Source organism: Anopheles arabiensis, chromosome 2 (genome assembly GCF_016920715.1).
Source record: "Anopheles arabiensis isolate DONGOLA chromosome 2, AaraD3, whole genome shotgun sequence".
Lineage (NCBI taxonomy): Eukaryota > Metazoa > Arthropoda > Insecta > Diptera > Culicidae > Anopheles > Anopheles arabiensis.
Window position 1 is genome coordinate 19,866,097 of NC_053517.1, and position 20,206 is coordinate 19,886,302.

The window sequence follows — 20,206 nt, forward strand, 5'->3', positions numbered from 1 at the left end:
GTTTAAGTTATCGTCTAAATATGAAGATAGAAGGCATTGTTGCCATTTTTTAGCGCAGTACGTGAGCATTATTTTGCTCTTGATGGCGACCTTTTCGAGGTTCATATATGACCTTCAAAAACGGCACCAACCACTATCCAAATCTTGGCTATCTGTCAAACGGCGCCTCACCGTCAAACGAAGGTGTTTTTTTCGCAACATTATCAGCTGTATTTTGGCCTGTGCCGCGTTGTAAGCTACAGGAAAATAGTGAAACATTAGCGAAATTGGCCTCAAGCTGGGGGAAAAAGCTAGCATATCGATAGGGTTTAAAAATGACTAAAACACGCTTCAACACGTACGATGTGGTGTGCTCGGTGACGGAGCTACAGAAGTGAGTATTGGTAGCTGAGCAGCTGTTGATATGATTTCACAACAATCCAACATGATTCATGCAATCGTTTGTTGCATTTTTCCCCGCTTCCCCGCGTGTGTAGGCTGATTGGCATGCGAGTGAATCAAATCTACGACATCGACAACAAAACGTATCTGATCCGGTTGGCCCGGAACGAGGAGAAGGTGGTGCTGCTGCTCGAGTCGGGCCTGCGCTTTCACACCACCAGCTTCGAGTGGCCGAAGAATGTGGCCCCGTCCGGCTTTACGATGAAGATGCGCAAGCATCTGAAAAACAAGCGGCTCGAAAGCCTGCAGCAGCTGGGCGTGGACCGTATCGTGGACTTTCAGTTCGGCACGGGCGAAGCGGCCTACCACATCATACTGGAGCTGTACGACCGGGGCAACATCCTGCTGACGGATTGCGAGCTGCGCATCCTCAACATACTGCGCCCGCACGTGGAGGGCGAAGAGTTGCGGTTTGCGGTGCGCGAAAAGTACCCCAAAGACCGGGCCAAGCAGGACAATGGGCCGCCGTCGATGGAGCAGATCAAGGAAGCGATCCAGAAGGCACAGCCGGGCGACACGCTGCGTACCGCGCTAAACCCGATCCTCGAGTACGGTGCGTCGGTGATCGATCACGTGCTGCACAGGCAGGGTCTGTTCGGGTGCCGCATCGGGGGCGAGCTGCCGAACGATCCCGCTTTGCCGAAGAAGGTGAAGAAGAAGCAGAAAAACATTGCGAAAGAGTTTGCGAAGGTGTTCGACATGGAGACGGACCTGGGTCCGCTGATGAGCGCCATCAACGAGGCGGAAACCATGCTGCGAGAAGCGCAAAAGCGCCCCTCCCCCGGGTACATCATACAGAAGAAGGAGGTGAAGCCGACGAAGCAGGGCGACGAGGAGGAGTATTACTTCACCAACTTGGAGTACCAGCCGTACATGTACAACCAGTACCAGGGCGAACCGTTCAAGGCGTTCGATTCGTTCACGACCGCGGTCGATGAGTTTTACTCCTCGCTGGAAAGCCAAAAGATCGATCTGAAGGCTTTCGCCCAGGAGCGGGAAGCGCTCAAGAAGCTGTCGAACGTCAAGACGGACCACGCCAAGCGTATCGAGGAGCTAACGAAGGCACAGCTGGAGGATCGCAAGAGGGCGGAGTTGATCACGCGCAATCAGGACCTGGTCGATAAGGCGCTGCTCGCGGTGCAGAGTGCGCTGGCCGCACAGATGTCGTGGACCGACATACAGGATCTGGTGAAGGCGGCCCAGGCGAACAAGGATCCGGTGGCGTCCTGCATTCGGCAGCTGAAGCTCGAGATCAACCACATCTCGCTGCACCTTACCGATCCGTACGCGTCACTGGACGAGCAGGCTAGCGACGAGGAGGAGGAGGAGGACAGCGAGCGGGAAGACGATGAGGCAAAGCTGGTGCCGATGGTTGTCGATGTCGATCTGGCCCTGTCGGCGTTTGCCAATGCGAGACGGTACTACGACCAGCGCCGCTTTGCGGCCCGCAAGGAACAGAAAACGATCGAGTCCAGCTCGAAGGCGTTGAAAAACGCGGAACGCAAAACGATACAGACGCTGAAGGACGTTCGCACGCAGACGACCATATCGAAGGTGCGCAAGGTGTACTGGTTCGAGAAGTTCTACTGGTTTGTCAGCTCGGAAAACTACCTGGTGATCGGCGGGCGGGACCAGCAGCAGAACGAGCTGATTGTGAAGCGATACATGCGGCCGACCGACATCTACGTGCATGCCGAAATTCAGGGCGCATCGAGCGTTATAATCAAAAACCCGGCCGGGGGCGAGATTCCGCCGAAAACGCTGCTCGAGGCAGGCACTATGGCCATCTCGTACAGTGTGGCCTGGGACGCGAAGGTGGTGACGAGTGCGTACTGGGTGCACAGCGAGCAGGTGAGCAAGACGGCCCCGACTGGAGAATATCTGACGACCGGTAGCTTTATGATACGAGGGCGCAAAAACTTCCTACCACCATGCCATTTGGTGTTGGGCCTGTCGTTTCTGTTTAAGCTCGAGGACAGCTCGGTCGAGCGGCATCGGGGCGAGCGGCGGGTGCGCACATTTGACGATGAATCGGTCATTAGCAAGGATGAGGTACGGTCGGAAATATCGGAACAGGAGGCGGAGCAGGAGATCAAGCTAGAGGATGATGAATCGGATCAGGATGATGAGCAAGAACCGTCCCAATCGCAGACCGAACCGCAGCAAGAGGCAGACACTCTGCCCGGGCAGGTTAACAAGCTGTCCATCGCAAAGAAAGAAAAGCCGGTGGAAAAGAGCTCGAGCGAGCCATTGCCAGAGCCGGCGGAGGAAGAGGAAGATAACGATTTGCCCCAGTTCCCGGACACACACATCAAGGTAGAGCACGACACTGGCAAGGTGTCGGTGCGGGCGGATCCCATCCTGCAGCGGCTAACGTCCGAGCCGGACCCGGACTCGGTGATTTTCCTCGGCGACGACAAGCCGTACATAATTCAACCGTCGGCACCGCGCAAAAAGCAGATCTCGAAGAGCAAGCAAAAGGCAAAGGACCAGAAAGAGAAAGAGCAGAAGGCGAAGGAAAAACAGGCCGCTCCCGCGAAAGCAGCAGAGGAGCAGCACAAGCCCGGCCAGCTGAAGCGTGGCCAGAAGGCAAAGATGCGTAAAATCAAGGAAAAGTATAAGGACCAGGACGACGACGATCGGAAGCTGATAATGGAGATCCTGAAGTCGGCCGGAAATCGTAAGCAGGACGAGGGCACGAAGGACGACGCCGATCAGCGGCAGGACGGGGCGGGCGGTGGTAAGGGTGGCGGTGGCGTGGGCAAACGTACGCCCCGCTTGAAGCCGGGCGAGTTCGAGGAGCTGGGTGACGATACGCCGGCCGCGGCCGATTTGGACATGCTCGATACGCTGACCGGGCAGCCGGTGGAGGAGGACGAGCTGCTGTTCGCCATTCCGGTGGTAGCGCCCTACCAGTCGCTGCACAACTACAAGTACAAGGTGAAGCTAACGCCCGGTACCGGCAAACGGGGCAAGGCAAGTAAGATGGCGTTGCAAATATTCCTGAAGGACAAGCAGTGTACGGCTCGGGAGAAGGATCTGCTGAAAGCGGTAAAGGACGAGGTGCTGGCTAGAAATATCCCGGGCAAGGTGAAACTGTCTGCGCCCCAGATGCAGAAGGCGGTCCGGAAATAGGCGGCACGGGGTGGGAAGGAAAGGGGTTGGTTTTGTTGTGGTACGTGTATCGTTACGTTTCGCTCAATAAAATGTTACTCTTTCAGTGCAAAATGATGAGGATGATGAGGTTCATTCGTGAAAAGAAAAGCATTGTGAAACATATTTTCAACAGCTGCTTGAAAAATTCAAGTGATATTTAATGCAATGCTTCAATCAGAATGGTTTATGTCCTCAGCGAAACATTTTTGGTCCAATGTACGTGCACCATCCTCTAAACTGTCCTACTGTTATACTGCAAACGCACACTCATGCAAATTCTCTCGCATTTTCTCTCATCGACAATTGTCCTCTCCCGCTCGCGATGTGTTATCCTTTGCGAGCGGACAACAACAGTTTCCGCTGTGTGGAAACGAAAACACCTTCATAATGCAGGGTTCGTCGTCTTAGTGTATAACAGATTTGTTGCAATATTTTGACACTAGAGCACTGCAATATTTGACACTTGACACGGACAATAGAGTTTAAACAACTTACAAAATACGTGCCAATTTGTACAAACCTTCAAAGGAATAAACATAAAGCATTAAAATAGAAAGAACTGCGTAGAAGATCAGCTCACAGTGCCATTCAATCGATAATTGTTTTTAAATGTTTAGAGAAAATGTGCCTACCACCCCTGCCCGCATTTGTGCTGGTAGAGGCATGCGGATTTCGCTGAGACAGAGCGAGCGAGTTCCCTTGCAAGTGGTTTGCGTGTACTGCCACAAACCAATCCCTGCCCGAGCGTGTACGACCACACAGGGATATTCGCTTTGGTGGTGATACGCGCAGCGTGTGTGTACACACAGTGTCGAAATACGTTCAGGAACTGTATAAACTGTAAAAGCGACCCGATAAAAGAACTGATGCAGCACAAACGCTGACTGGGTAGTGGCTAGTGATAAAAGAAAGTAAGGGCATAACGGAAGGATGGCTTTGTGAAGCGACACGTTTGCTTTGTCATAACACGACAGGCACGGTCCTTGCTGCGATGGGCGTTCCGTCGTGTGTAGCAAAAGTGATTGAAATCGTATCCATTCCTAGCGTTTGATGTGTTTTTTTGTGTGTGTCCCCAAGTGTGCTGTACATTTTCTCGTGTCCGTGCTGCGAAACTAGCCCTTTGAAGGTTGGATGGATTAGTTCGACGTCAGAAACCCCTACGCAAAGGGAACAACCCTTCTCTGGGTGGGTGTTTCGAGGCGCACCAAAGAGCGCCTGACAGTGAACTTGGTGGTGCCGTGGTTAGGTTTCTTGCAGCTTGCTCAGCTACTGCAAAAAAGAAATTCATGTCGCCCCTGAACGGCAAACGGGGAGCATAACGCGTATTGCGAACGGTTCGAAAACCCGTACGCCCGCCGTACCACCATAATGGTGCCCCAGAAAATGTCAAAATTTTCATACATAAAATATCGATCGCGAACCGTTTGCATGTGTTGTTGAAGGCTCGGATATACGCTCGTCCTGCACCGTCGCCCGTGCGCCGCGCCTCCATTATGGTCGTCGTGGTCGTCGTCTCCGTGTTAACGGCAGCGAGAGAAAAACCCATGCGCACACAGTCGGGAACGACAACAGAACACACACACCAGCAAACATCGACAGCAGCAGCAACAGCAAACAGCAGTGGTGTGTGCCCGTCCAGCAAACAAAACGTCAGTAGACAAGGACGAGGTGAAACTGCAACCGTTCGTAGTTGGAAGGAATTGGTCGCACGGTGGTGGTTGTTACGGGCGGTAGAAAATGAACGAATGTTGAAGCGTTGCTGGATTTAAGAAAAAGTTCGATTTTTAAAGGTCAAATTTTGAAACGTAGAACAAATCGTTGCCACTTACCCACGTCCCTCTGTGTGTGTGTGTGTGTGCTGCTGTCTGGGAGGATTTGCCATATTCAGTTACTCACGCGAAAACAATATCCTGGAAGATTTATTGCGGCGTTGGCAACGCCAATGAACCCATCAAACGGGATGTAAATTACCGAACACTACCACACCGATGTCTCCGAATACCACGGGGCACCGAACGGGTCTACCACTACCAGTGTGCAGTGTTTCGGAAAACCAAGAAAAAAATCGCACACACACATACACGCTCGCATGTACACGGTGTGTGCCGGTGTGTGCGTGCTAAACAAACCTTTCAAATTTACCTGCAATACCAACCAAAGCGAATACAGGCATATACCGTCGTCCGTCGCCAACGTTGATGTCGTCGATGACAACAGGCGCTCCCCGATGACCGAAGTGTCTGAAGTGAGGCAAACCGAAGCGGAAAGCCACCATTATTCGACGGTGTTGCGAGAAAAACGACGAAAACAACGGAACGGGTACCACGGAAAACCTCGCAGAGGGTGTATGTGGTGGAAAAGTGCACACAACAATCGCAATAAATCTTGAAGGCAAATGGAAAAACATCCTGAAACTCGAATCGTAACGCCACCGCCGCACAAAATGCATCGTTCGGTGAGAGGGCGTTTTTCGAAAACCTGTTTGACTGAGTGTAGTTCTCCGCTTGGGATTATTTGCAAATGGCGAGTGAATGTGGCGAGGTAGTGGCGATTTTGTCGCAGCTTCCAATAGTGTACAAAAAAGGGAAATTGACTGTTGAATATTTCATAACCTCGTTTCTACGCGCCTCGTCAGGGAAGCTGTGAATGTGATGCTAATCGCCTCCCCCTCCTTTTGCAGGCAATCGAAAACGGACTGGTCACGGTAACAGTGCGTGTGCGTTGTTCTCTCCGCGAGTGTTTTAACGCGATGGAGACGCCCGGTCGTGCACGAACGATTGCTTGGCCGGTCGCGTGTGCAATATATGTATGTTCACACCGTATTACGATGGTGTGCACACTATGAGCTTGATAAAAGAAGTAGGCACATGATGGGATTCGATGGGATAAGCAGGTGCATTTCTCGTTGATTTAATATTATTTTAAATTAATAAATATATATTTTTTTACAGCATCTGAAACAGTGAAACAGTGGTACGGTATGGCACCGGTTGCTGCCATCAAATAAAAGTTCTCGTTGCAAGCAAAACGTGTTCCAAGCAGGCGGGGAAAAATGTGTTCAAGCGAGCGGCGCAGTGGCTTTAGAGCATTCGGAAGTGTGCCTGTGTGCGGGGCTGCTTAAATAGTCAGTGAAGGATAAATATGAGGTTGAAGGTGGTGATGGTGATGGTAGTGTGTTTCGTGAGTGATCATTGTGTACGTCGCTAGGACCGTTGGATTAAAGCGTAGAGGGGCGTCCCGCTTCTTTCGAGAGCCGCCTTACCGTAGTGCCAATGCCGGTGGGAAATGTTTCATACTATCACAGAAGAAAGTATTCCCCTCAGGCTCCACCGGATCACCAGTGAGTATTAGTGGGAGTTTTAATTTAATCATTTCCTGTTGGTTTGTTTTGAACCTGTACTGCATGCTTCATGGCTTCATTCGAAGCCTTAATTTTATAAATTGCTCTTTCTGAGAGTGTTTATCCCTTCCAAGAATATTTCCTCCCATTCACAGTGTCACGTTTCGACATGGCGCGTAGCAAGCATTTGTTGCGCCCTCGTTTGAATGTCCTTCCCAAACAAATGACCTCCAGCACCTGCCATTACTTATTTATGCACTGTGGTTTATTTGCCGCTTCGCCTCCCCCGTTTCGACCAACAGGTCCCCAAGACCGACGTTCCTCGAACCATAGGCTCCTGAGCTGCGGCCTTCGGGCCTCAAGTGCTTTGAAAGTCAAATTATACAGACCATCCAAATCATGATTGATGAATGACAAAAAAAAAGCTGCTCACCGTTTCTTGCCGTGTAGCGTTCTGTGCCGACCTGTTAAAAAAAAAAAAACCTTGGACGGGCATGTGAGTGGAAATTGGTGATTTATTTATCAGTGCGGGATTGAAACTGGAAAGCCGGCGGGAAACGTATACCGCTTACCGCAATTATTACGAGTAGCAACTCATCATTCGTCGGTTCGTTTGAGTTTTACAAAAACGAAGGATCACTGGCAAACGCCGTTTTGTGTTTGTGTGTTCACCCGGGCCCATCCCTACCCCGCCTGCAAACGGGTGCAAAAGAAACGAAAAAGTAAAAAAAGCAAACATTTTTAATGAAATGTGGCTTTGCACTCGAACAGTTCAATAGTCCGTGCGGAGCGGCGAGTTAACTGTAGCGGGAGCGTTTTATGGCTCTGCCATTATTTCTGCTGCTGCTGCTGCTGCTGTTGCTGGCGGCACCGGGCGAACCGTGAAATATGTTGTTATCTTCGCAGTAATGCTCGTGTGTTGTGCTCTTTGGTGCTCCCTTTCCTGTACGGTGTGTGGGTGTTTATTCGGTCGTTTATTTCTTCATTGCTCAGCGTGTCCATGCCACTGTATGCCGCTGACATGCAGCAATAATTAATTGCCGGGGCCGGGGATTCGTTTCGCATGTGAATGGCATGGTATGCCGGGCTGGAGGTTCCGAATTTTAATCCCCGTCACACAGTGCAGTTGGTTCCTACTAATGTTGCTGATATGTCAACTTTTCACGGTATGTGTCTGACAATTGGGAGTAGAATTTACAACACAGTAAACCAGCCAGACGTTTGTATAGTGATGGTATGATACATTTCAAAACAAGCTTCACAATTCCACCTAAACTCGAATGCTTTCAAGCAGCGCTGGCTAAAAGTGATTCGCAGCCGTGACCCGCACACGTTGCTCCATGGCCAACTAGTCGTCGATTCGTCGAACTGCACCGCTCGAAGGGTACACGCTTCGCCCAATGTTCGCTTCCACGCTAAAGCTTGCGCGCACGGGTGGGTCGAGCGTGTTTGTTTGCTATGCTTTATGCCGCAAGGACAAACAATGTTTTTGTTTCCTGCGCAAATGCGTTGTCATCCGGAAGGGAGTGTGTTTTTTTTTTCTCTTCTTCTGTTGCTGCCGTACATAACCTCACCGCACAGCATGGGCCGTTGGGTGGGTTAGAAAATAATTCCTTATTACTCGTTGCGAAGGTTGCTCCCAGCTCCTTCCAGTAGAGCCTTTCTACTACACGGAAGTTGTGCGCACACACACACACACACACACACCCACACACTCATGATTAACGAGCGGGTCGCAAAAGCAATAGCTTTAAGTGGCACACGATGACGAACCGAAATTCGCCGGCACGGTTGTTGGGCTCCCTGGCGTGATGGCGTGATTAGTACGTGTACCGAGGGGCAACCCCGATCTGGGTCGTTATCGGCGCTCGGTCGCAGCTAGTTGTGCTGCTGGCTAACTTGGCCACACTTTCCCCTCTGGTGCCCCTCTCTCTCTCTCTCTCTCTCTCTCTCTGTGTGCAGTTTGGTGAATGATGACTTTTCTTTCTGCTCGTTAAAGCGCTCGGCAGCTCGGTGGTGCGCACGTACACATCGATCTGAGGGGTGGGTGGTGGACGCGTGCGTGCGATGCCGAGGGTGGAATTTCATTTGCATGGAATGTATTTATGTAAATATCTGTAAACAACGCATTCCTGCCATTGTGTAATCGAAATGTGCGCCTCCGGCCACGCCATGTTGTACGCCCGGTGTGTGTGCGTGTTTGAGTTGCACAGGGCGCGCGGACGCTCTCGCGTTATGATGAATGTTTTGCAGAAGTTTAAGGTGAAGGTTGCACAAAGTGGAGCGAAGCTTTAAGCGTTGATCAATGCGGGAGAAGCTTCATAGTTTAGTAGTTTGGAGTTGCATAAAAATGGTGTACAAAGATAGCTCGAACCAAGCGGTTTTTGTTGTTAATTATGGTTAAAAACGGGCACCTCTCTTACGGCGTTTAACAATGTCTCATTCAGCGATTGCCGTGTTGATAGGTTGTTTTTCCATGCACGAAAACAACCAAACACACACGTTGACCCACATACACACTAGCGAGTACACTGCCTACCTTCCGCCAGCCCGGCGGAGGGCGCAGATATTGTCCTTCGTAATCCGTCGCATATTAACTTTTGGATAACTTTTCCCCCCCTCAAAGCTGCAGTCGAGCAGCGGCGTCCTTCGCTCGCTTTATCATCGTTGTTTCCTATTTTTTTTCCTTGCCCCCCATTAGGAAAACAGACAGCAGTAGCAGCAGCAGGAGCAGCTGGGTCAGAGGTACGGGGTGAGCTTAAGCGGCAGCATACGGTACCGGGGCGGTGGTGTAAGTATGTGTTTGATTTATGCTGAGCTCTTTGGAGGCTGTGCGCGGCTGCAGGCTGCCGGCTGGACTCGTGCTGCAGCTTGTTCGGTGCAGGCTTGGGCCGAAGTTTTAAAGACCCTTACATACACACACACACATACACACACAAAACAACTGCCGATACTCTTGTACCAGCGGAAGTGGCGGCCGAGACGCAAACTCTTCGGGTTGAAGGGGGGAGCTCGTGTGTGAGGGTTTGGGGATACCGTAGGCTACCGTAAAGGGGTTTATTATGCATGAAAATGTCCCTGGGACTCTCGTAAACATGGGCCATGGTGGGGAAGAATGGAGAAACAGTGTGCTGATTCAGTTGGACCATAATTTATGCACCAGTCTCCTTTTTCCCCCGTACCACCTCCCCTCGTTCAGTGTGTTACAGTTCCCAGAAGAGCGGAATACATGTATACTGCCCGTGGTATAATCGGCCGTGTGTGTGTGTGGGGGTGTTTTTTTGTGTCCATCTTCTCCAACCCACTCTAACATCCACTCTACCCACTCCCAGTTTCTCATCAAACCGACACCGAGCTGCCGTTGCAGCTAAAGTGCTTTTCCATTCCCGATGCTGCAACAGCGTGTCAGCTGTTTCGGTGCAGCAGCGGTGGTAGAAAATGTAGAAAAGCTGCTCAGCACGGATGAGTCATTGTCCTATTTTGTGTTGGTTGTTAAATTGGTCGTGAATGTGTGTGTATGTGTTTTTTTTTTTACTCTGGGGAACCTATGAAACGGGGGAGCGATGGTGGATGTGGCGCATGATGGTTGCAGGTCTTTTGACGGCAATCACACCATGAGTGGGGCACATTTCTTTGATGTTCCGGAGTGTGTTTATCAACAAGGGAGCAGTCATGTTGGGCAAAGAAAGAAAAAAGGAAAAAAAAAACACACACACACACACACACATTTTAACCGGAGAATCTTTCGAAGCAGCTCGAAACTCGAAAACCATCATCTGCGGGCGTGTTTTAGGAAGTCATTTTGAAGTCGTCATTTTCGGGTCATTGTGAGATGAAGGTCGTGGACGTGTTTCGTTGCATGAAAGGTATGATCAGCCCTGGGATACATTATCTTTTGTGAAATTGAATTAGGGGTTTATATTTCGCTTGGTAATTATGCAGGTAATTGTGTGCGCTGGTGCATTGGCAGCTGAAGGCGCTTTTTTATTTGACCTCATTGGTTGGCATGAATGACTATGACCAACGTCACATGCCAGGTTAGGGTGGATGTAAAACTCTCAGGACCTTTCGCTACCACCAAAGGTCTGCGCCAGGGGGACGGGGCTTGCTTGCTTGCTGCTATGGGTGGGAATCGAACCAAGATCTGTGTTTATAGAGGCCATCCTTTTTACCATTAGACTATGCAGACGCCCCATCACAATGCCGATCAAATCCAATGTGTAGCTTGTGCGCTCCAGCCCATTTGATTTTCTGTCCATTATTTTCATTTTGTAACATATCATAGTACTTTTTTGTAATTTGAAACATTTTTTTTATTTGTCTGTCTTTACCTAACCAACACAATCTAACCATTTATCGATCTTTTTTTCCCATCATCGAACAAATGTAGGTCACGAATATTTTTCGGAGATTACGCACGCCCCGACGGTGGCAGTGAACGGAGCCGCTCGAATGGTAGCATCTCCTCGGTCGCCACAACCCAATCGTCCTCGTCGTGCGTGAGTGTGCATAGCAGTGCGGCCTCGTTGGCCGATGCAGCGAACGCCAATCTGTTGGCGGTGGTGAGCGCACCGCAGGGTGTCGAAAGCGACTCGAGTCCCGTGCCAAAATGTGTCGATAGTGCTGGCAGTTGTGGTGGTGGTGGCGGTATCGGTACAACAACAACGACGACAACAACAACAACATCCTCCGGGTCCAATTGCTGTGTCCGTGCGGCGGCGGCGGCAGGTGAGAGTGGCAGTGTCGGTGCGTCGCAACAGGTGCCGTCGAGCCGGACGTGTGCCAGTGAAAGTGCCACCGGGTACGAGGGTCAACGGGGTACTGTAGTGCGGGCCGGTGGGTCATACCATAGCGGTGGCGGCAGTATTGGCGTTGTAAATAGTGGCAACATTAGTGGCAACGGTCAGCAACGGCGAGTTGCGAGCGGGGCTAATAGTAGCAACAGCAGTGGTGGTGGCAGTGTAAACAGCACCAATAAAAGCAAGGATCAAGCGAATGGACAGTTGCTGCTGTCTCCGGCAGGCGCTGGCACAACGTCTTCCGCCACGAGTCGGTCAGCACCGTTGCAACCGGTCAAGTCTGCATCGTTTGCCGTAGCTGGTTCTGGGCTGCTGGCTGGAGGAAGCTTAGCGCCAGGCGGTACCAGCTACAGCCAGGTCAGCTCGTCCACATTTGGCACCAGCCGTCTTGGCAGCAATGAGGAACAACGATCACAACTTTCACCAGGTAAATGTTGCATCCTTTCAATGGTATGTTGTGTCAAAATTAGGAGGAGTTATTTCGATAAAATGTTAATTATTTCCTACAGGTTTCAGTAGGTGAAACTACACATAAAGGCTCGTCGAACGCATGCTTCAGCATGGTTCGTTGGAGTTATTAGCTGTATCGTTTACTGATTGTGCAATGGAACGTGTCTGGTTAATGTGTGAACCTAGTATTGATTGGCACCTCAGACTCCAATCATTATCACCCTCTCTGTTTCCCTCGCTCTCTTTCGACGCATTCAACCGCCGACCTATTATTACCTTGCGTTAATTGCTAAATTGAAAAACATGATACCACCCGTTGATGAGACTGCCAGTAGCGTCCAGCAATCACGTGACGCCATTCATTATGCTCGCTTGGTTCCGGTACAGCAGCGCTAAATTCACGCGAAGCTATGCTGATTCGCAAGTGTAAATCATTGTCAACTAATTTGATCGATATGATTTCCCACGGCACCCCACGAGGTGCTCGTGTTTGGGAAATTAACAATGAAAAGCAAACCGTGGTGCACCTGGTGTGGCGCCTGGATTCGTGGAAAGGGCGTTAGGCGAACAGTAGGTAACGTTCCATCCTAACCGGCACACAAAAGCAAACAATTACGCCTTGCTTTAACAGGGGGGGGGGGGGGGGGGGGGTCTGGCGGTTTGGCTGCAGACAGGTGGTGCAGCTTAATCATCACACTGTTGCTCGTTACAATTACGGTGTGTGTATTGGAGAGCGTTTACACGGAGCATGATGCGCGTTGTGGCGCTTTGACCGTACCGACCATTGCTGTGCAGGGGCGCGTGTTAATTGAAGGTAAATCTTGATCCGTTAGTTACTGCTACTAGCAGCTAACAATGGGGGGAAGATATCCATTACTCTAACGCATGATTGACGTGGATGTAGCTTTCTTGGTAGCTTGAGGTATTAACCTCATCTACTGCTTACCCGGGTAGTGGTGTAATTAAGATGTATTCTGCCCTAAATTTTGGGAATTTCACTAGAATCGCTTCGCAACACTGGGCCGTACCGTACCAGTACAATCCATGCATGCGGTAGAGGAATCGATTTTCTAGGAAGATTGCATAGTTTCAGGCGGTTTGCTCGGCACTTTACTAAGTTTTGATAGCATCGTTGTAAAATTTGCCCGAATGTATGCAACCGGCATGCCTCCAAAACCTACCCTTCCTATACCCGATGTAATCTGATTGATGAAATCCCCACGTCGGCAGGATTGTTAACCGAATGCTTTGCCAGCTTTCGTAGTTTGTAGTTAGAGGTATGATACGGTTACATAGAAACTTTCTTGTACCAATCGTACACTTGAACAAAGCACCCAGCCGTTGGGATGGTAGTTTAACCTCACTAATTCCTTTGGTGGTTTCGAGTTCATTGCTCCCCTTCACATCCAACGTGTACCATAGCCGTGGAACGTTGCGTCTCCAGTTAATGCAACCGAAGCAGCAGTAAGTGAGCTAACGAATGAACTTTTAAGCTATTGCGCTGCACTCCCTACGAGAGGATGATGGAGGAGGAGGGATAAAATGTGAGCATTAAAATTGGCCCTCCCCAATGCCGAAACGGGAAGCGGTTTTGGTGGTGGCGAAAAACAAAGAAAGAAATGCAATTTATGAGTTCAGCGAACGACTGCTGCTTTAGCGCGAAAAGGGCTGCACATACACACACACACACACACACGTTCGACACTGTAACCCACGAGGGCACTGTAGCTCTCGGTGGACGATAGCAGCTAGTGGCGCCTGGGTACACTGTGGTGGTGGTGGTGGATTGGAAATTCATTTCCCAAATTGAGGACAACCGTCGACCACGACCACAACGACGACGATGGCTGTGAGCTGCTGACGTATGGATGGGATGTGACTTGCATCTTCAACTGCGTACGCTGCGAAACACAGGGAGGAAGGGTGGAGCATGGGTGTGGATTGGGGAAGAGTGTAGCTATCGCAGCGAGAACGGAACCGGCATTCCGCTCGGTTTGGCTTCACCAGTCGGCGGTGTTCCATTTTCTTGCACGACCCTCGGTTTTCTTGACTTTGTCGCATAAATATGTGCCCCTCCCGCGGGCCATGTGTCCGTGGGAGCCGTGCGTCTTTGCCACTGTGCCACAGTTGGTGCGTCGACTGGATTACGTTACGGCAAATGTCGGTTCGAATTTCGAGTGCGCGCGCGTTCGGGACACGGCATTGACGGCGCGAACCGAGAAGCCAAATGTGAAATTAAATAACCCAGCACCGCAGTTGTGTGTGTTGCTGCGACAGTGGCACCGGCTTGTTTACGTACCGTTTCGACTGGATAGTCCGGAGGCCAGTAAAGAACAAGAAAAGAAGCACACACACGCACAGAAAATCAGCAAACGCACTACGAATTGTATAACTTTAGGCGTAGCGCCAGTGGGAAGCATTTCGTAAATGTGTTCGCATACGCCTGGTATTATGCAACGTTCATAGCACAAGTAAGCTTTTTGCCGTTTTGCTTACTGCTGGCTGCGTGTCCCCAGAACAAGCCTTGTCACCTGAGAACGCACCACTTTCGGCGTATGTTGTTTGCCGTTCAGTTCGGGTTCGGTAGGAAAAGCAAAATTAACCGTGTATCGACATTGTTCCGTTCTGTTGATGCTGTTGAATGAATCCATAGGCACCATGTGCTGGTGGTAAGTACGCATACGTCAAGAAGGTAGAGAAAGAGAGAAAACAGGCACACACACACACACGCTAAACCACGGTCTGTGCAAACACTTGATTTGGATTTCGAAGAATGTGTTTTGCGTTTAGGGAAAGAGAGATTGGATGGGAAAATGAATAGCGCAGGTATTTGTTCCGCGTTTGTTTTCCCCTCATGTGCCCCCTCCACATGTGCCACTGTAAGTGCCTGCTGCTGCTGCTGCTCGAGAACACGGTAAATGAATGTATGTTACATCTGCACGCGTTGGTAAACATACTTTACCGTACTCCGTACGCAGGGCGAACGAAGTTGTTTCATTTCGTTTTCAATTGAGTTAAGGAGTTTTACGCGTTTTTTTTTCAGGAATCTTGCCCACCCACTCTTTGCTTGTTTCCCGTTGATTGGTGGGTGAATGTATGCCTCCTCCCGTCTTCGTCTTTCCTTTCCTTTCCTTTTTTTTGGTGAATTATTTTGCCATTTTCCTGTGCGTGTTTTTGTGTGTGTTTGTGCCTGTCAATAAGATGCAAATGCTGTGCGCTCGAACACCTTGAACGTTAAACAGTTCGTTTAAACGATGATAGCTCCATCAATAATGGTTGCAGACCACGATGGAACGGCATGGTGGAAAGGGCTGCTAAAATATTCATTTTCCTCTTCAACCAAAGTCAACCGAAGTGAATAGTGAAAGCCAAAAGGTAAAGCGGACGCTTTCTGCGGGGGGCTCAGCGTTTGTTGCTGCATTATTAACACCTTAATGTTATGAAATCCAGTATCGAGCAGTTTTGAATGGTCGTTTGTAGCAGGGAGAGTGTGTGTGTTTTTTTTAATTTGTTCGTTACACATTTGTAGCGCACAAACGTCACAAAGCCTAACAGCTCTACAGTGGGGCAGTGGGTAGATGAAAAAAATAAAAATAAAAACGCAACACAACAGCAGCAGCAGCAACTTCCGAAACAAATTTTCCATTTGGCCTTCGTGCTATGCGAGGCCAGAGGTCCCGGCGCGAATCCCGGAACCTGGTTTCGATCGTTTTCTAGCAGCTAAACACTTTGTTTAAAACAAAACAGAACCAAAAAAAAGGTTCTATGATGAAGTTCACTACGCTAAAGTTCTCCACTGCACGACAGGTTTTGATTTATTTTCCACGGCACGGTGGTGTGTTCGCTTGGTGTACACTCGGCAAATGCTCCTTCGTGCTCAATGTCGTTTTTCCCTCTCTGTATTTTATTTTCCCGTCCATATCTGGAATCTCCGCAAAGAACCCCCCCCCTCTCCCCGCCCTCCTGAAGGTGCAGGTCTGGTCGCGAAATGGAACAATAAAACGAATGACGACAATCCGGGCCGAAACGATTTTCTATAAAGTTTAAGAACTGATTGCACCCGACAGTGTCGCGCGGAAAAAAAGCAGCGGACAGCAACGCGGGCCAGGGCAACGATGGCGATGCAGGGTTAGCGATCATTTCCGGATCATAAATTTTGTGCTTGCTCAGCAGCGGCCGGTTAGAATGCGAGGCCGTTTCATCGGAATCGCGAAAGGCCGAAGAGCGAAGAGCGGCCGTCCGACGAGAGGGCAAGAAATGTTGGGCTGGGCTGTTCGTTCCCGGGCTGTGGATGGTGGGGTTGAATTGTTATGTGCTAACGATGGTCTACTTTGATGTTACGCTGTGTGTTGTTTATGCAGGCGTGTGATACGCAAAAAAAAAACGGGGGGTTTTCACGAACGAAACAATCGCAAGGCAAACACTTTGTTTTACAAGCAAGTGGGCTAGGGCCCCAAGTGGGACCGAACAGGTTAAATGTCCAGCTGGCAATGGATGGTTTTCGTTTGGGGTGGTGGGTTACAGTACGGTTACCTTAGCCGTAATTAGACCGTTTGTGCTAGGGGACGATCAACTGGTAGAAGAAACCAGGGCAGTTCCGGCTTTGATGGCGTTTGGCGATACGATTGAAGCCTTACGTAAATATGCTTTTGTTGAGCTCGCTTTGCGCAACATTACAAAGCGTTGTACAAAGGGGTTTACGTAAAAGGACATCGAATTCGTTGCTGAAGTTCATTAACGTCACATCGGCGTTATTTGTCTCGTTGATTGCATACCTTTAGGCGCTTTACTTTGCGAAACATGTTACGCAAGGCCGTTGGCAGTTGCATTTGAAGTTAGTTTACTTCCTTTTTGGACAATTATTCTATTTCTTGTGAAAATTGCTTCCTTTATCACAAAAATCCATTTCCACTCACTGTATTTATAAGTGTTAGCGAAGAGTAATCGCACCAACCAACCACACGCTGTACATCCTTGTGCTGGAAAACTGTACGTAACCGTATCGTCCACCAGTCATCATAATTTAGCAGCAATGGTTATCGTTGAAATATAATACCCCACCAATGCACAACATAATAAATCTCCCTTACCCCTTACCTTCCCTCCTCTCAAACAACCTGCCACTCGTACTCGTTGTGGTACAGGATTTTCAATCGCCTTTCAGGAACGAGTTTCGCTTCCCCACGGTTCACAGCGTCTGGTGAGGAGCGTTTCAGAGCATGTTGCCACCGGAGAGCACAGTACGCAACGTTTCTTTGCCGTGCCCGTCCCCGGCCTCTGCCGCTTTCTTTTCAACCCGGCTGCGGCTCCGGGAAACCGGGAGTGTAATTGAAACCGAACCGTGCATCAAGTGCGCACGGTGGTCGAAGTAAGCTTTGTGGCGGTGACGGTGGTGGTGGTGGCGTAAACTTTCTCTGTACCGCGCCATTGTTTGTGCCGGGGAAATGTGCCGGAGTGTGCAACAAAGCTGGGGCAGCAGTTGGTTGAGAAATTTAAATTTTTGACACCGTACAAGACACAAAACCCGTGTCCGGAAACAGTCCGCCGGGAGAGAGAGAGAAAAAAAAGGCCGGAGAAAAGGTCGCGATACTTCTGCCGGTCTTCCGGTGTCCGGTGGGGAGAAATTAATTTGAATTTTGTGCCTCCGATAAGCGACTGGCCGCCGGATGTGTACGCCGCCGGGCTAACGGGCACGAGCAAAACGGAAAAAGGAAAAAAGAAAAACACAGTCACACACATACACACAGGCTCAGAAAAAGAATGTACAAAAAGAGCATAAGCAAAGTATTGATTTTCTAAAGCACCCATGAAGGAGCGGTCCGCTGGGAGTGTTCGCCCTGTTCCACCTGAACTACTCGAGCTCGAGAGTGCTGTGTGCGCTGGAGCAAGGCGCTCTTGCTAACAATGCGCCCAAAATTTGATAGCCCAAAGAATGCACCCATATGCACAATAGATCATTTCGCGAGTTTCGAGTCCTCCCCTCCACTTCCCTCTCCCCCCCCTCCCCCCATCCCCCCTTCACTTGCAGCACCACCTTCGACAATGCACGATCGACCGAATGGACCGATCTTTAATCTCGCCCGGATGAATAATTTGTGAGCTGCTGGCCATAAATCTCTGCTTCTGCTTGTTCCCTGTTTGATACCTGGGTGTGTATATATGTGTGTGTGTGTGTGCGCACGTTCGGTTTCGGTTGCGGCCGTGCCTTGAGCAAATAATGGAAAGCGGAAGTGCATTCCCACGTCGGGTTGCGAGTCTCGCTGTGGCACACAAAAACGGCTATAGAAACACGGGCTCCCCTGTGCAACCAAGGCAAGTGTGTGTGTGCAAGCACGGCGGCGTATGTGCACCTTCGAGGTGGTGGACGATTTTCTTTCTTTTATTCGCGCGCGCACGCCCGAGCTGCGTGGTGGACCGGTGCACGGGGGAGGAAAAGAAACCCTGCTGGCTCTCCTGGCAACCCATGCAGCAGCCTCCGAACGCTTTCTATAGCCTCTTCGGGCAAGGACTCGGTGGTAAGAGTTTGTGCTCGAACAGGATACGCCAGGAGTCCTTTAAACATATCGTGCGCTGCACTGCTTTGTGAGTGTGTGTGTGTGTGTGTGCTGAATGGCGTACATGCAGCAACAAGGTAGCTCCAGCAGCCAGGACGAGGTTTGTAGTAAGTGTTGATGCTATTTGTTTGCACTCGGTATGTTTCGTTCGCGCTAGCCATAAGCACCACGCGTTGTAGGATTGTGTGTGTGTGTGTGTGTGTGTAACTTATCAAATGAGATGATGTAGCTTTTTACGCCTGGTGTTTCTCCCCCGCCTTTCACTCTCCCGTGTAAGGAAGTTTTCCCATGTGCATTCGCGCGTGTAAACATGAGCAACGGTGGGAGTAAAAACGCCCGAGTGGCCGAGTTTTGCTGTTGCCATGTGCGGGCTTTTTGTCTTTTCAGCGTGCTATCAGGCCGATGTAAGAGGTGTTTGGGAGATGGTTTCCCCACCCCACAGCATAACCGAAGAAACGACTGACGTCAAACCGATCTAGCGAGTTAGTGCTGCGGCTGAGTTTTGTAAAATACAAAACATTTTGAAAAGTGTGATCGTATGTATGTGTGTGAATAAGTATATGTTGTAAATAGCAGGAAACGCTGACAAACGTCATAATGAGCGAACAACAACACCAGCAACACGCAACTAGGTACAGCAGCATCAGCAGCAGCAGCAGTGCGGCAAAGGCCTTGAACTCTTGACACATTTCAATGTAAAAGACCCGGTGGCTGGCCGGTGGTTGGGTGGGTTGGCGGTACAGGTACGCTTATCTCGTAATGATGTACACTCCCCGGTACCCGGTGGTTTGAACTCTGGCTCCCCTTTTGTTTTATATGCCCCCGCGCGCGCGTTCCGGTGCGAAGGAAATCCGCGACGCGTGTACATTGCACCTCCGGGATGGAAGGGTTTGTTTCCATCCCCTCCCCCCTACCTCTCCCGCTGGTAAGTTTGAAGTGGTTCTGTTTTTGAGCTTCGAGTTTCGCCACATGGATGTATGGATGTGTCGGAGAGAGCACTTTTCACCCATATGGAGCAGGTTTCGCTTACCGAAAACCGGAGGTGAAGTCGTTGAAAGTTGGTCGTTTGTAATTTTTGGCCAAAAAAGGTGTAGTTTTTTGTTGTTGTTGCTGTTTTGTAACTCGATGGGGGAACGCAAACGGTTACATGCGTATCAGTGACACGTTGTGGCAGTGGCTCCAAAAAAAAAAAAACACTTGAGCTTATTTTCGGCAAATGGCTGAATGGGTTGAGTTGAAACTTGTTGAAGCACAAATTGAACCTTGACAACTGATACTATTCAGCAGCATTCTCTAAACCATTCTAATTGCTTTACTTTCTTTTGCACACGCACGCGTTTAATTACATTAACCCCACAGCCAAAGCGCTCCGTTGTGGGTTTGAGTTATCAAAGCATTGTATTAACGAAGTGCCAAACGAAAATATCCAATACCACCACAATCTCCATTAAAACCACCATCGCTGA

General features: G+C 49.9%; 2 protein-coding genes across 7 annotated transcripts in view; both read left to right on the plus strand.

Moving 5' to 3' along the window:
• Window positions 1-44: 44 nt before the first annotated feature.
• Window positions 45-3,669, plus strand: LOC120893888 (nuclear export mediator factor NEMF homolog). Its single transcript, XM_040296073.1, has 2 exons — window positions 45-373; window positions 477-3,669. The coding sequence occupies exons 1-2, from the start codon at window positions 315-317 to the stop codon at window positions 3,574-3,576; spliced, it is 3,159 nt and encodes a 1,052-aa protein (XP_040152007.1). The 5' UTR covers window positions 45-314; the 3' UTR covers window positions 3,577-3,669.
• Window positions 3,670-4,301: 632 nt separating this feature from the next.
• LOC120894479 overlaps window positions 4,302-20,206 on the plus strand; it is a 36,609-nt gene continuing 20,704 nt past the window's right edge. Inside the window, exons 1-3 of one of the 6 annotated variants that reach the window (XM_040297078.1) lie at window positions 4,302-4,508; window positions 6,549-6,937; window positions 11,328-12,163. In XM_040297078.1, coding sequence (XP_040153012.1) covers window positions 6,870-6,937; window positions 11,328-12,163 — 904 coding nt within the window. In that variant the 5' untranslated portion in view covers window positions 4,302-4,508; window positions 6,549-6,869. Of the gene's footprint in view, window positions 4,509-4,545; window positions 4,783-4,841; window positions 5,388-6,548; window positions 6,938-11,327; window positions 12,164-20,206 lie in introns of those variants that run through there. The other 5 variants (XM_040297079.1, XM_040297084.1, XM_040297082.1 and 2 more) reach the window with 5 other exon arrangements.

Excerpts from the sequence above, each read along its gene's own strand:
- LOC120893888 (XM_040296073.1), top strand. The coding sequence starts at position 315 with ATGACTAAAACACGCTTCAACACGTACGATGTGGTGTGCTCGGTGACG. Across the intron at positions 374-476 it reads TCGGTGACGGAGCTACAGAA|GCTGATTGGCATGCGAGTGA; the intron begins GTGAGTATTGGT and ends CCGCGTGTGTAG.